Raw genomic sequence first — 16,575 nt, forward strand, 5'->3', positions numbered from 1 at the left:
TCAGTGATGGTTTACTGTATTTTAGGATGTGAAATGTAAAACACTGACACCTGCTGGCAGAGAATAAAACAGTCTACTTCTCTAGTACAGGCACTAAAACAGTGATTTCAATGTTGTCATCTCTTTATAAAAGAGCATGCTTCAACACAAAACCTTTCAGAAACCTATATAAGTACGTCAATATTAAAATCTGACCTCAGTCTCCAGCGCTTGAATGCAGTGATTTTACATGTCAACATATCTACCAAAACACTTCCAATATTCTGAATTTGTTGTTATAATTTTATGTAGTATAAAGCAGTGAAAGATATAGTAAAGATGTAAATTGGGGGTCTGGTTGACACGATTTTCATCCGGACCACACTACAGTGATTTACAAACACCATCTACTGAGACACACCATACACAATACTGACATGTCATGCATTGAACAACTGAATATCACAAACCTAAACACAACCTGAAACCTCTGATCACTACATTTTTATTTTCATTGGAAAAACACCTCAAACTTCCAGAGGCGGGTGTCTAAACAAGCACATTTAACACTAAATGTGCATCACATTAGTCACATCATTAGCATCACAGCGGTCAGTCTGGCATGATAACACAGATGCTCTGAACAACCCTAGACTCTTTGCATGATATAATGAATGACATACATGTTGTAAACATTCTGTTTCTGACTCGACAGCTCGTTGGTGTGGAGTAGCTGTGCAGCAAATAGCATTTGCAATAGCGTGTTTCTGCATTTACATAAAGCAGATTCTGCATCGCCATATGCTGCCGTGTCAGTGAATAGAAACGCTCTCTCAGGAAGCACTTTAATCATACAGAGTGCATCAGGTTCATTTTAGCATGGCAAAGCAATTTGCTTTGAGAGGTGATGCTATCTCTAGAACAGGCTTAATGTGTTTTAGATTTTAGATTCTTGTCCCAATCTAAAATTTTAAACACTGCGGAAACATTTTTACCTTCATGAAACACTCATGAATGATAGTTTTACGCTTAAGGGCACTTAAGCATAAAAGATTGTCTTTTTTTTTTTCCTACAAGCTACAATAATATACTATGGCTGCCACTGGATGGAGCTGTACTCACATATGATCTGCCAAAGCAAAAAAAAAAAACAAACTCGAACAAATAAAACTGAAAACTCCATCACGCAAACTGATTGGCATGCTGTATGTAGCACCCATTTCAAGCCATGAAATGAAAGTGCACATGCAGGAATTATTTTTCAATATTAAAGAGACATGTTCTCATACCCGTTTTGTACACAATAATTCTTCCAAAATGTCCTTACTGAAGTAGATTCCAAAAATGATACTTGCAAAAACTTTTTCTTATCCAGGCCACAAAAAAAGAAATCAAACGTACTGACATTTCCTTTTATTTAATCTTATTTTCTATGTCCAATTTATATGTTCATGATTTTATTTTATTTTATTTATTTTTTTTGCTACAGAAACCTTTGAAATAATAAGTAGGCCTATCATTTTACAAAACAAAAAATTCAGAGGATACACAAAAACAATTCTAATAATTTAAATCTTACTGTTAAAATTTCAAGTAGTATCAAAGCAAAAACGGGAAAAGTTCTAAACAAATCCCTGAGTAGAATCATCCAGTCCAAACAGTCAGTGATCTCTATCATCATCTCGTATGAAAACCAGTCTGTCCTTACTTGTATCACTAAGGGTCAGATCTAGGGTTTGTGGGAATCATAGGTGTCACTTCTTGATGAAGTCATGAACTGAGTCAGCTTAGAACGCATGTGAGATATCTCTGAGCCTGGCGATGGTTGCCGTGGGCTCAGGACAGGGGAACGATAGGGTGAAGTAAAAGCCGATCTGGGATTGTGAACTTCAGATGAGCGCTGTGAGCTGTGGCTAGAGTCTCCACTATGAGCAATGTAACAAAACTCGATACACAGTGTCTGCATGTCTAGAACTAATCTGACGGCCCAGATGCCACTGCGATTGGCAGAGGAAGAATGGCTGAGCACAGGAGGTCCAGGAGGAAGAGGATGGAGAGGACATCCAGTGAAGGTGAACTACCAGCTGATGCAACCGTATTGTGTTGGAAGAGACAGGAAAAGGGTTTGGAAACGGATGCAGTGGGACTAGAGGGAGCTGTGAGTGCAGTTCCATGACTTACTTTTTTAGGGCTGCTCCTAATTTTTGGCACTTTTCCTCCACGACCACAGTGTGACTGCTCATGGTCAAACTCCAGGTCCTCCAGGCGCTGGGTCAGGGCCAGTTTCTGCTGGATGGCCATTCGCAGGAGAGAGTTCAGAGTCTTCTTCTCATCTTCTGCGGCAGCCAGCTGCCTCTGCATCTCATCTAGTTGAGTTACATATTCATCACATCTAAAAAAAAAAGAAAAGAAAAAAAGGAGGGAATTGTTATAATCAGAGCACATTGTATAAGACTGAACCCAACTCCATACCCAACTCAAATTCAAATTCAAAAGTCAACATGAAACAGCATTCACAGCCCATTAAACATATAGGACAAGATCTGTATTTGATTGAATGGTGAAAAGTGGGTGTGTCACCCCAGAATGGAGTCAGATCTGAATGAGAGTGTGCAGTGGATTGAGGAGGACTGAAACACCCCTGGCATACACTTTTAAAAGAAACTTTTAACTAAAACAGGAGGCTAAAGGCCAAGTTTACCATCAAGAGCATTAATACGTATGCCAATTACACTTTGTTTTCAGTTCTATCATTATTTGCTAATAATGACAAAACCTTTATTTCATTTACATTAACCGGTATTAAATTACTGCATTAACAACTGACAAAATTGTAGAAAGGCTACATAAGTTATTTGTCCATTGGTTAGCATTATTTTTGGCCTAGGTGACATCAGCCTAAAAAAAAAAGTTTTGTCAGAAGTGGAGCCTCGGTTTTCAGAAAGTGAATCGTTTTAAGAAGCTTTTCTATTAAAAAAGTAAACAGGGTCTATTTTTAATTCATGCTGACTTTAAATACAATAACTTGAGCACTGTCCTCAATAATATTAGTTGCACCTTGTGGCAAACATTGCCCTCAGTGAAGAAAAGGTGGCAGCATCTTCTTTGAGGGCCTTCAGTTCATTTCTAAGCTTCATCATCGTCTCCGTCACCATACACTTCTCATTTTCATATTTACTCTTCAGGTTAGCCAGGGCCACTTCTGCAGTCTGGGGACAGAAACCAAACACATGTACAGTACAGGCTCCTGACAAGTCTCATTATATGAGACCAAACATCACAGAAGATATTGGGATATGTTAGAAAATACATAAACCTGTTTGTTGGCTTTAAGCACAAGACGTAAGGTAGCAATCTGCTCTCTTTTGGTGCTCAAGAGCGATTTGAGTTTCAGGATCTCTTCCATGCAAGCCTCCTTGTCCTTGTCGAAGATGGGCGCCAACTCTCGAACAGCAGCTCTCTGCTTGGACAGCTGAAGCGAGCGGTCCACTGCCTTCTGTAGATGTTTGATCTGGTCACGGATGATGGCATTGAGGTTATAGATGTTCATGGGCTCCCTACGGAGATCCCCGGTCTCTGGCACTGGGGATGGAGAAGGTAATGTTGAACTGTTGACTGGGGAACCAAAGGGGCTTCTGGTGGGACTCTGTTGACTTCCTGGCTCCTCTTTAGATCCTTCTCCCAAGCGTTCCTTTGCTGGAGAGTCTAGTGGACTCTTGGACATGTCTGAGGAGTTAGCAGCAGCGAGTCGGCGAGCTAGACGTGGAGAAAGCAGGGCTCTCGGGTCATCGGGGCCTTTGAGACTTCCGCTGCGCGTGACCCGACTCTGGCGGTAATAGTCCAGCATGATACGGTTTGGCGTCTCGTTGTTGCACAGGCAGACGTGATGATACAGCTGAGCGAGTTCTTCACTAAATGTAACCAGTTCATCTTGTGCTGTGTTCAACATGCCGTTACACTCGCTAGCTATACATGACGTACACCGAAGCTCCACTTCAAGACTGCTAACCCGCTCGCGGTCCTCGTGGCAGGCTTTCTCCAAATGCTTCACCTGCTCTTCGAGCGCCTGGACTTTTCCTTCGTTACGGTTGAATTCTTCTGACTGGCTCTCCACGGTTTGGTTATACTTTTCCTTCAAAGCCTTAAGCTCTGCCTTCAAGTCAATGACTTCAGTCACAGCGACTCTATATTTACACTCGAGGAGCTCTATACCATTGATATCTGTGTCATATTCACAGCAACCGTTGAAGTGTCCGGCGCTCTTCTCGGTCTCATCTGAATCAAACTCTTTGTCACTGTTGAGATGTTTCATGCCATTGTCTCGCTCAGTAAGGTGATGAACACACATGTGTTGTTCTGTTAAAGCGTCCTGCGTGTGCTGCAGTTGAGTTTGACATTCCTGTAGGTTAGTAAGCAGAGCCGACTTCTCTCGCTCAACCTAATGGACAAAAAGAGGAATAGCTACAGCAGTTAGCAGAAACAAATTCTTGATTTGCATTTAAAAAAGTGCATGCCTGTTCTGAAAAGTCAATGCACAGTATTTTCTCAAGTAATTAGTGGGACACACACAACAATAACCAATTTATACCTTCAAAATAGCTGTCTTTCAATTTTATATGAGATTTTATTAATTAAAGAATTAATTTAATTCCTTAATGGTTTTATAACTTTTTCCAGAAAATCCCTATTCACCATGCTGAACCCCCCTAGCTGATTTAAGGTGGTCTCCCAGCCTTACCATCTAACCAAGTGCCCAAAACCCCTGTAAAATCAGGCTGTTCAGACCAGCAAACCAGTGTCCTATGTCACAAAGCAGGATTAAGAAGCTAGCTAGATACGTTTAAACTTAGTTTAAGCAAACTCTGAATTCGTGGTACCAGTAAAGTGGATAGGCTTTCATTGGGGGTCATCGCCATAGTAACAGTACACTAATTGGCTAACCTGCTCCGGGGCAGGTTATGTTCCCGATCAGAGATCTCATCCAGATTCTGGACCAATCAGCTGTGAGCAAAGTGACAGTCACTCTCCCTAGTATCTCTCACTCCAATTTAAAGTGCACGTCAATGAGACAATTTTATACATTTACAAAATAAGCTATTTATGATTATTTATTGCAAGAAATATATTTTTGGCAGTCTTGCATTTGTTTAAAGACACTTTAAACTATTTGTTTGCAATCATTTTCCCACACTGGCCATAAAATATGTATGAATAAATAAACCTAAAATAATTATATAATTTCAAGTAAGATATTAATACAATATCAATAATGATCGAATGAATATAAAAACTTAATCACTCCACAGTATACTGTAGATATATCAGAAGTGTGAATGCCACCCAAACCCCTTCTTATTACGATTTGCTGGCAGAGATGCCATGAACATACAGTATTTCACCTGAAGTTCAATAAAAGCACACTAGCACACCAAATGTTTTTATTAATGCATACCATCTACTCTTTTTCCAATTGCTCACATTTGTATTATTTGATAGTGTATTAATGTCTAATAGTATTAAATGATATTAAGTAATTGTAATTAATACTAAAGCTTTTAATTTCAATTTTTTAAATTTCAAATCAAGATATTAAACTTTTAAAATTAACAAGCCTGAATGTTCTCATTGTGGACCTATATAAAGTTACTTTCACATAGATATATTATCTATTTTAATATTTTCATCACATTCAGATTTTTTCGTGCTCAAGCAGCAGCAGCATTGTTTCTTCTTGCTGTGTAAATGCCTTTAAATTCTTTATCATTAACTAGTGATTCTGTGCTGTGTGAATGTATTATAATTATTCATGATTTCATAGTGATTTGTGCTGTGTAAATGTGATTTGATTGATCATATTTTTTAAAGTCCTTGTGTGCTGTGTAATAACTGTGTTTAAATTCTTATAATTTATAATTTTCATAAACATCTTCAGCGGAGAAGTAAATCCCACCGACTCTCTCGCGAGATGCTTCATTCATGTGAACACGCACGTGAACTAATCATAACTTTGGTATCAAACTCTGAACTGATAAAGTTAGTAACAAGCGTATTGCTACCACTTAACCCTAATGAAGCCTGATTCAAACAAAAACCAATCCTGAAATCCAGAATTTGTTCTGCTTTTTTTGTGATACATGGCACAGCTCAGGCTGGTTTAAGATGTTTTTGTTGTTGTTTTCCAGCAGAAAACAGTATGTATGCTCAAGAATGATGGCATCACATGATTTCACTTAATTTCCATGCTTATAAACTGTCTCTCTATAGACAGATGTGATAGTTTGGTGTTTTATTGTGTTAGCTTGTTCGTCACAGATTTAACATGATCGCAGATGTGATTCCTGTCATTGATCTCAAGTGCTGCTTAACTGTTTTCATTGTTTTCCAGGCATCAGCGATCTATAATGCTTGAGGCTGAGGAAGTAAACCCTTATATATTCCTTACTGGAGGAGATCTAAGATGAACAGTGAACTACTGCAACAGCAATCCACAATAACAGGCTCTTGGCTTCTGCATTTAATGGTAATCTCATGCAGTTTAAGTACAAATATTCTCCAGACGAGTCCCTCATACACAAACATGTTATGTAATATTTTGTTTTAGGAAATTGATCGGTTTAGACTAAAAGTATAAATGTATGTATGGTAAGCCAATCATTGCTTTCTTTTATCATACACGACTGAATGACCATAGCGTTTTCAGCAGACCATTATACAGTACATAATTATGCAATTAATATCATTTTAAAATACAAATTATACAATTATATGTAAATATTTGTAAAAGTTATTTAAATTCAACTTAGTTTCTTTAATAAATAAATAAATTAATAAATAAATAAATCCTTTATAATATAAAGTGTCCATAGAATTAAATTCCTTGCAGGAAAATCCAGCTAAAGTTGGTAGATTTGTGCATTTTTAAAGAAAATGAGGAACGAGTTGAAATACATTTTTATGGTGATTTACATTATACCACAAAAGCTAAATGGTGGTTTATGTTAATCATACAGTATCATAGTATTTATCAAAGTATTAAAAAGTATCATGGTATTACCATTTGGGACCATCACTGCACAATGTACTAGCACAGTTTTTGATATAGCTGTAGAACAGAATGATTTAATGTAACTTCAAAATAAAAGCTGAATAACTGATTACTGATGTGTTTATTTCACAATCGTTCACTTTCTCTGCTCTTCTGTGGTGGAATGAGCTTCCAACTTTCACACGATCTGCTGATACCATCTCAACATTCAAGAACCAGCTGAAAACTCATCTGTTCTGCGAGCACTTAACCAGTCCACACTAAATGCACTTACTTAAAAAAATTAAAAAAAAATTATTATATATATATATATATATATATATATATATATATATATATATATATAAGGGGTGTAACGGTTCGAATATCTCACGGTTCGGTTTGTATCATGGTTTATGGGTCACCGTGTCGGTACGGTTCAGTATTTGCTTCGTTTAAAAAAATATATATATATTACTGCCAAATCCAAAGAATACTCTTTTTGGTAAACACTTCAACAGGTTTGTCCTTAAATAACAATCATTGTTCTACAGTAACCATAGTTAAACCATGGCATTTGTAGTAAAATCATAGTAACCACAATATAAACATGGTTACTGTCATGGTTACAATATATAGTAAAATCATGGTTACTATATAGAAACTACAGTATTAATGTTATAAAACCATGGTTAATTGTGTCAAAACCATGATTTCTGCTCAGAAAACCATGGTGACAGCAGTCATGGTTACTACAATATTACTATAGTAAAACCATGGTTAATTTTTGTCAGGGTCCTTAACTAAAAAAACAAACATTTTCTCTAATTACTAGGGCTGTAACGATACACAAAATCCAAGGTTCGGTTCACACCTCGATTTTTGAGCCACGGTTCGGTTCATATCTCGATATATATATATTCTTTTATATATATATAAAATAGGGTAATAGGGTTCAAAACAGTGTTATGTGAATGCAAACTTTAATACAGTGAAAAAGACACTCTATTAGCATAAATATATATAAATAAATAACAATTTCCAACATTCTTTTGAATGTCCATGTACTAAAATAAAATATTTGATGCCATGAGTTTCATTTACTATTACTATTATTTTGAATGGCCATGGAAAATGAAACAATGTGATAACAATTTTACCTGGTCGCAAAAAGTAGTCCGTTAATTTACCTGATGAACTTTCACCTTTTGCTGACCCTTTATGCTTCACAGAGCTAATGTGTGCTTCTAAATCACTTGCACCTTTATTAGCAACTGACACGTAAGTGCCAGCTTTACATGTCATACATTCTGCTTCCCATGGATCTCGACCTGGACGAAAGCATGGGAATTGTTTGTGCAAATCTTCTGTAAATTTGCACTTTTGGGCATTGTTTCCACTCAGCTGTCATTTGCTGCTACTGCCAAGCAACTGTTTGATGTCGAACACAACAGCGCTTCGCACGTTGGCGGAGAGATTGACAGGCAGGAATTTGGCCAATAGTTGCTGCAAGCCTCTTATAATCGACCAATTGGTGTGCGAGAAGGCGGGACTTACAAAGAGGGGTCAAAAGCAATGCGTGCACACACAATTAAGTATTAGACCAGATGCACATCATAATGCAACTAAAGCCGAATCCCGGACATTTTTGCACATTTAGAAATCCCGGCCGGACGCTTTTTTAAGGTCTGAAAAACAGGACATGTCTGGGAATAAGAGGACGTAAGGAAACAGGAAGAACTTGCATGAGCATTTTAAATAAAACCCTCACGTGCATTATTGACATATATTACCAGTATACAGCACTCGTGTCGTGCGATGTCTGCAAACAATGCCTGTTTTGTAAACGTCTTTTTACCATCGCTGTTGAAATTGACTGCAAAAAGAAAATGTTCCCAGAAAGGAGGAACGCAAGGGGCTTCTCTATCAGTGTTTCGTTTTCTTCACTTGCCATTTTATTTTTTTGTTATTAACAATTTTTATTGATTCCATTCATAAGACAAACAAACACAACATAAAATACGGAATCAATTATATACACATTAAACCCCTCCCCCCATCGTCTAAGATACAGAGTCTGGGGCAAAATGAAAATTGAGTGTCCAATACTTCACACATAAAGCTCTGAACCCAAAAAACATGGGTTATGTCCCCGTCTTCTGATTGGCATAACCAGCAGGTGGGTGTGTTTTTAAGACCAAGTCTATACAATCAAGAGGGGGTCCAATAGAATCGATGTAAAATCATAAATTAAATCTATTTTGAAAGGATCTCCACACTCCACTCTCATATAGGTCATGAGTGTATTAACCCCCCTCACAATCCACTCTGACCAGCAGAAAGGGGACTTATTAATACATAATCTTGGGTTCAGCCATATGCTCGAGGCAACATTTAAATAAATGTCCGAATTACACACTCTTGACACATTTATCCATACCACGTGCAAATGCCAGATAACGGGGTGTAACTTAACTTCTCCAGTTAGTTTAATAGAAGGCTTTGCAATGGTGAAATAGGGGCAAGAACTTCCTGTTCAATACAGAACCAGGGAGGGGCTCTCTCAGGTGGAAGCGACCAATGAGCCAAATGTCTGAGACCGAATGCATAATAATAAAACAAAATCTTGGGTAGGCCTAGCCCACCTTTGTCAGTTGGCCTATGAAATGTAATCTGGGACGTTTACCATTCCAAATGAAGGACTTCACTATGCTATCAAATTGCTTGAAATAAGAGAGAGGGACATCTACAGGGAGAGACTGTAGCAGGTAGTTGAATTTTGGAATACAATTCATTTTAATAACATTAACCTTCCCAATCATAGATAAATGTAATGAAGCCCACCTGCCCACATCGCTCGAAAACCTTTTTATTAAGGGGTCAAAATTAACTCTAACTAAATCAGACAAATATGCTGGGAATAAAATGCCCAAATACTTAATGCCCTGTTTGGGCCACTGGAAGGCACCCGGCTGAAAGCCGTTACTGGACAGTACGCTGTCAGAGCCAAAGCTTTGGATTTAGACCAATTGACTCTGTATCCTGAGAACTTAGAAAAGGAATTAATAATTCTGTGGAGGCAAGGCATAGATCTAGTGGGGTCGGTGACGAATAATAAAATATAATCTGCATAAAGCAAAAGCTCATGCACCACACCTCACACCACCACCCCTGGAAAATCCTCCTCCTTTCTTATCGCGGCTGCTAATGGTTCCAGGGCAAGACAGAACAATAATGGGGAAAGAGGGCAACCCTACCAGGTGCCCCTATCCAGAGTAAAATAATCTGAAATTAATCCATTTGTTTGTACCGCTGCTACCGGTACCGCTAACTTAATCCATCTAATAAAAGTATTCCCGTACTCATATATTTCCAAAATCTTAAAAAGATAATCCCATTCTACCATATCAAACGCCTTTTCGGCGTCAAGTGAGATGGCAGCGACTGGAGTCTGATCATTCGCCACTGACCACATGATATTGATGGAATGCCTAATCTCCAAATATCTATAGATCAAGATTTTTACACATCCTGTGAAGTGTCAATGTTGCTCTAGGGGGGCTTTTGCCCTTTTGCTTCACTATGATCAAGGACTGAATCCAACAATAGATTAAAGTCTCCTCCCAATATTATATCATGAGGGGTGCCATCGGCTTGCAACATCCCTTCAAGATCTATAAAAAAGCCCTGATCATCAGCGTTAGGTGCGTAAATATTAGCCATAATCAACCTTTGCCCCTGAATTTCTGCTAAAACAATAATGACTCTTCCTAATTTATCTTTAATCTGTTTGAGACATTTCTATAAAAATGTTGTAAGAGAGAATTACACAACAGAAGATAATTCTCCTGCTGCAAACTCCAGCCAGTAGGGGGAATAAACACAAAGAATGTGTAGATTCATCCACATAACTGTCCTGAAGGTGTGTTCCTCCACAAAACAAACTTCAGCCTCTAGCAGAACCAGCACACAAATAAAAAAAATAAAATAAAAAAAAAGGCTGTTCAGTTTCCTCGGACAGTCAAATGAATGTTCAGTGAGCCGGCCCATTCAACTGCTACATGAGTGCAACAAATTACCCAATCACTCCAATGTCCTGCAAGAAATACTATACAAACCAAACTCCAACCAATAGGAGTTATAAGCACAAAGAACGTGCAGGTTCATCCACAACACTGTCCTGAAGGAGTGCTGCTACACAATACATACTCCAGCCGCTAGGCGGAACCAACACAAAAAGAAACAAAAAAAAGGCGCTCAGTTTCCTCGGACGATCAAGTGGATGTTCAGTGAGTTGGTTCACTTGGCTGCTACGTGAGAACCACAAAATAACTTACTCATTCCATTAACTTTATGAAGGACATTGCTTGCTAGGGACATGTAAATACTTTGCGGCCATCCTTAGTATCTATTCTCAATTTGGCCAGGAACATCAGTGCAAAAGCGACCTTCCGTTGATGTAAGAGTTTCTTGCATTCCTTGAATTGATCACATTACTCTCATTGATTTCGCAAAGTCTGGGAACAAGAAAATGTTGTGGTTCTTCCAAGAAAGCCTTCCTTTACTCCTCGCCTCGCATAACACGAGATCTTTATCAGATGATCTCAGAAATTTGGCCAGAATTGATAGGGTCTCCCTCAGCGGATCACGGAGCCTCAGCAGATCACCCTGTGAGCTCGCTCGATTTCCAGCTTATGGCCTGTTATGTCAAGAAGACTCGGTAAAAGAGCCCATCCAGGAATTTCACCATATCCCAACTTTCTTTGTCCTCAGGAATTCCAACAATTCAGATGTTATTCCGCCGGTTACGATTCTCCAAATCCTCCAACTTTTCAAATCCAGCTTAGTCGCTAGCGGATTAGCAGCTAATTCCCTCTCCGATGACTCCAGATAATCGATCCGTTTCTCGACATCCCCCACTCTTGTAACCACCTCAGTGAATTTCATCTCCATGGCCATGATCGATAGACGTATTGCAGCAAGATCCTCCAAGTCAGCAACGACCTTCGTCAGCATTGCCGACACATTCAACAATTCTCGCCGAATTTCCTTCACTTCTCCGGCCAAATCGACTCCCTGGCTTGAGGCCTATGAAGGGGCATCAACTTGAGCACATAAATGTATTTTAAAGTCTCCAGAGCCTGAGGATTTTGAATTCTTTGAGATATTGTCTTCCTAGAACAGTTATGGATCAGGGTGTATTGAATCTCACCGGTTTATGACATCAAAACTAGCAAAGGGCGCAGAGCTTGCCGGAGAGAGTTACGGCGTCACGTAACTCTCTCCACTTGCCATTTTCAACTACACACAACGCTTGCAGAACAGTGATGTCATCTAGTTGACCCACGTGAAACACAGGTGGAGCGTATCCACTTACAGATCCATTCAGGTGCATTAGCGGGTGTGTCTGTTTGACGCTTTGTTTTCTTGACCAAAACTTGTGCTCCAAATGCTTCATTAAAAGTGAGGTGAACCGACCCCTAATATATATATATATATATATATATATATATATATATATATATATATATATATATATATAGTACTGTGCAAAAGTCTTAGGCACATAAGATGTTTCACAAAAGCATTTGTCTTAAGATGGTTATTTACAGTCATGGGAAAAAGAAAGCACACCCTCATTGAATTCTAATGTTTTACATATCAGGACATAATAAAAATCATGTGGTCCTTAGCAGGTCTTAAAATTAGGTAAATACAACCTCAGATGAACAACACATGACATATTACACCGTGTCATGATTTATTTAACAAAAATAAAGCCAAAATGGAGAATCCATGTGTGAAAAACTAAGTACACCCTTACTGCTTCCATAGGAATTAAGAGACTAAGTAGTAGCCAGGTGCTGCTAATCAAATGCCCTTGATAATTGATCATCAGCAACAGTGACCACCTCTATAAAAGCTGAAGTTTTAGCAGTTTGCTGGTCTGGAGCATTCAGGTGTGTGTTAACACAATGCCAAGGAGAAAAGACATCAGCAATGATCTTAGAGAAGCAATTGTTGCTGCCCATCAATCTGGGAAGGGTTATAAGGCCATTTCCAAACAATTTAAAGTCCATCATTCTACAGTGGAAAACATTCAAGACAGTTGCCAATCTTCCCAGGAGTGGACATCCCAGGAAATTCACCCCAAGGTCAGACCGTGCAATGCTCAGAGAAATTGAAAAAAACCCAAGAGTTACATCTCAGACTCTACAGGCCTCAGTTAGCATGTTAAATGTTAAAGTTCATGACAGTACAATTAGAAAAAGACTGAACACGTATGGTTTGTTTGGAAGGGTTGCCAGGAGAAAGCCTCTTCTCTCTAAAAAGAACATGGCAGCATGGCTTAGGTTTGCAATGTTGCATCTGAACAAACCACAAGACATCTGGAACAATGTTCTTTGGACAGACGAGACCAAAGTGGAGATATTTGGCCATAATGCACAGTGCCACATTTGGCGAAAACCAAACACAGCATATCAGCACAAATACCTTATATCAACTGTCAAGCACGGTGGTGGAGGGGTGATGATTTGGGCTTGTTTTGCAGCCACAGGACCTGGGCACCTTGCAGTCATTGAGTTGACCATGAACTCCTCTGTATACCAAAGTATTCTAGAGTTAAATGTGAGGCCATCTGTCTGACAGCTAAACCTTTGCTGAAATTGGGTCATGCAACAGGACAATGATCCCAAACACACCAGCAAATCTACAACAGAATGGCTGAAAAAGCAAAGAATCAAGGTGTTGCAATGGCCCAGTCAAAGTCCAGACCTCAACCCGATTGAAATGTTGTGGCAGGAACTTAAGAGAGCTGTGCATAAACAAATGCCCGCAAACCTCAATGAACTGAAGCAACGTTGTAAAGAAGAGTGGGTCAGAATTCCTCCACAACGATGTAAGAGACTGATAAAGTCATACAGAAAATGATTACTTGAAGTTAATGCTGCTAAAGGTAATTCTACAAGCTACTGATCATAAGGTGTACTTAGTTTTTCCACACATGGCTTTTCCATTTTGGCTTTATTTTTGTTAAATAAATCACGACACGGTGTAATATGTCATGTGTTGTTCATCTGAGGTTGTATTTACCTTATTTTAAGACCTGCTAAGGACCAGATGATTTTTTATTATGTCCTGATACATAAAACCATAGAATTCAAGGAGGGTGTACTTTCTTTTTCCCATGACTGTATATCTTCAGCTTTGGTGTGTCAATAAGGAATATAAATGATAGACTCCCAAACATTACTTTTGCAAATAGAAAAGATTAGAATAGAAGAACAGGGAGCCCTGCAACAGATGTCATGGCCCCCACAGAGCCCCCCACTGAACATCGAGACAGTCTGAGATTACATAAAGAGACAGAAGCAATTGAGACAGTCTAAATAGATAGAAGAACTGTGGCAAATTCTCCAAGAAGCTTGAACATCCTATCTGCCAGCAACTAAGAAAAACTGTGTCCAGGTGTACCTAGGAGAATTGGGGCTGTTTTAAAGGCAAAGGTGGTCACACCGAATATTGATTTAGCTTTTGTATGTTTACTGGACTTTGTATGACATTAAGTGATAAATGAAAACTATTTATGTCTTTATTTTTGAAGACATCCTCACTATGCAATATTTTTAACCAGTGCCTAAAACCTTTGCACAGTACTGTATACACACACACACGCACACACACAGTATATATAATAAAAAAAAAAAAAACTTGTCTGTCTCTTTCTTCTACTCTAGCTTCTATACTACTCCAGCCACATTGTGATTTTGGCAGTGTGATACTGCAGCTATTGTTGACTATATACGACAAATTTCTTGCTATGCTGCTCTTTTATAAGTCGCTTTGGATAAAAGCATCTGCTAAATGACTAACTTGATGTCTCTATTAATGTAACTTAATGTAACTAATGTAATGTAAATGTAACTTATGTCTCTATTAACCTTGTGCGACCCCGTGTCCACATGGATGTTGTATTTTGACTTCGCTATACGCAATGCATAATTTAAATTAATAAAAACTGACTGAATACTGTTCACAAGACTCTAGACTGTCATTTAAGGGTTAAACTTCTGTCGCACCGAGTCACATGACACAACAACATGATGTCGATTTCCTTGAAGCGCTCCTACGGATGCAGCAGAAACAAAAGTGCCTCTGGTAAGAAATCTTTTTCATTGAAACCTGTCTGGTTGTAAAGAGTAGAGTCTCTATTTTCATTTGATATGCTGCTTTAAATTAATCTGTTCATTTTTTGCGCTGATAAATATGATGTTCACGTGGACACTGGCAACGCATTTTCTCAAAAGTAGAAAAAACATGTTAGTTATTTTGAATAACTTTCAGCTCTAACACATCTGTGGGTCATTTAGCTTCATTTTAATATACATTGTTATATTTTATTTTGATATCACTGTACAATACGATTCTATTCATTAACATTAGTAAATGCATTCCTATAAGATGGCGCCGCGCGTGTGGCAGCCTGTTTCAGCAGCTCAGAATCTTTTTACTCTTTTTATTATTTTAGAGTTGTAAATGGTCTGCACTTATATAGCACTTGTTTAACCTTAGCAGATTTTACACTGTGACTCATTCACCCATTCACACACACACACACACACCAATGACGGCAGAGCTGCCATGCAAGGCGCTAGCCTGCCATTGGGAGCAACTTGGGGTTCAGTGTCTTGCCCAAGGACACTTTGGCATGTGGAGTCATGTGGGCCGAGAATCGAACCACCAACGCTGCGATTAGTGGCCAACATGCTCTACCACCTGAGCCACAGCTGCCCCATGTTGTATGTTTTATTTTGCACTTGGACGTAAGTACACAAGCATTAAGAAGCAATGGGTGAAAATCGTTCTTATTTTGGCATTTTTAATTGGAACTACCGGGACTGTGTCGGGAGCGCTCAACCAAGGCTCCATTATCTACTTCAGGGAACAACTATTTGCATTGCGGCACACGGCGATTCTCCCGGATGTGAGTGCTGAGATCCCCGCGGTGTTGAGAAGAAGACGGGGCTGCAGAGCTGGTGTAATATGCCGAACAAGGACAAGACGGTATAAAACATTCATATCTGCGATTATTAAGGGGAACGTACACTCACTCAGAAACAAGATGGAGGAGTTAACGGCACAAACCAGGACACAGAGGGAGTACTGGGAGTGTCCTGGTTAGCTTTGTGTTTTACAGAGACATGGTTAAACGAATGGACTTCCGATTCACTTGTTACATTTGATGGCTTCCAACCGGTGAGGGCGGACAGGAGTTCTAAGGAGACGGGTAAGAGAAAAGGAGGACTAATGTTGTATGTTAATAAGCGATGGTGCAACCATGGGCACATTACTATTAAAGAGAAATTGTGCACTAAGGACAATGAACTGTTAGCGGTCTGTATGAGGCCATATTATCTGCCGAGAGAATTTTCGTAGGTTATCGCGATATCTGTGTATATTCCACCCTCGGCGAATGTCGCTTGTGATCTCATACATTCGGTCACAGCTAGGATGCAGACATTATATCCACAGTCTCTCCTTCTTATCTCTGGGACTTCATCATGCCTCTC

General features: G+C 39.0%; 1 protein-coding gene across 1 annotated transcript in view; it reads right to left on the minus strand.

The window, feature by feature from the left end:
* LOC127456207 (protein bicaudal D homolog 1-like) overlaps nt 1-16,575 on the minus strand; it is a 68,481-nt gene that overhangs the window by 7,279 nt on the left and 44,627 nt on the right. Inside the window, exons 5-7 of the mRNA XM_051724586.1 lie at nt 3,296-4,417; nt 3,037-3,188; nt 2,161-2,371 (exon numbers count right to left, since the gene is read on the minus strand). Coding sequence (XP_051580546.1) covers nt 2,161-2,371; nt 3,037-3,188; nt 3,296-4,417 — 1,485 coding nt within the window. The remainder of the gene's footprint in view (nt 1-2,160; nt 2,372-3,036; nt 3,189-3,295; nt 4,418-16,575) is intronic.

Source organism: Myxocyprinus asiaticus, chromosome 18 (assembly GCF_019703515.2).
Source record: "Myxocyprinus asiaticus isolate MX2 ecotype Aquarium Trade chromosome 18, UBuf_Myxa_2, whole genome shotgun sequence".
Classification (NCBI taxonomy): Eukaryota; Metazoa; Chordata; class Actinopteri; order Cypriniformes; family Catostomidae; genus Myxocyprinus; species Myxocyprinus asiaticus.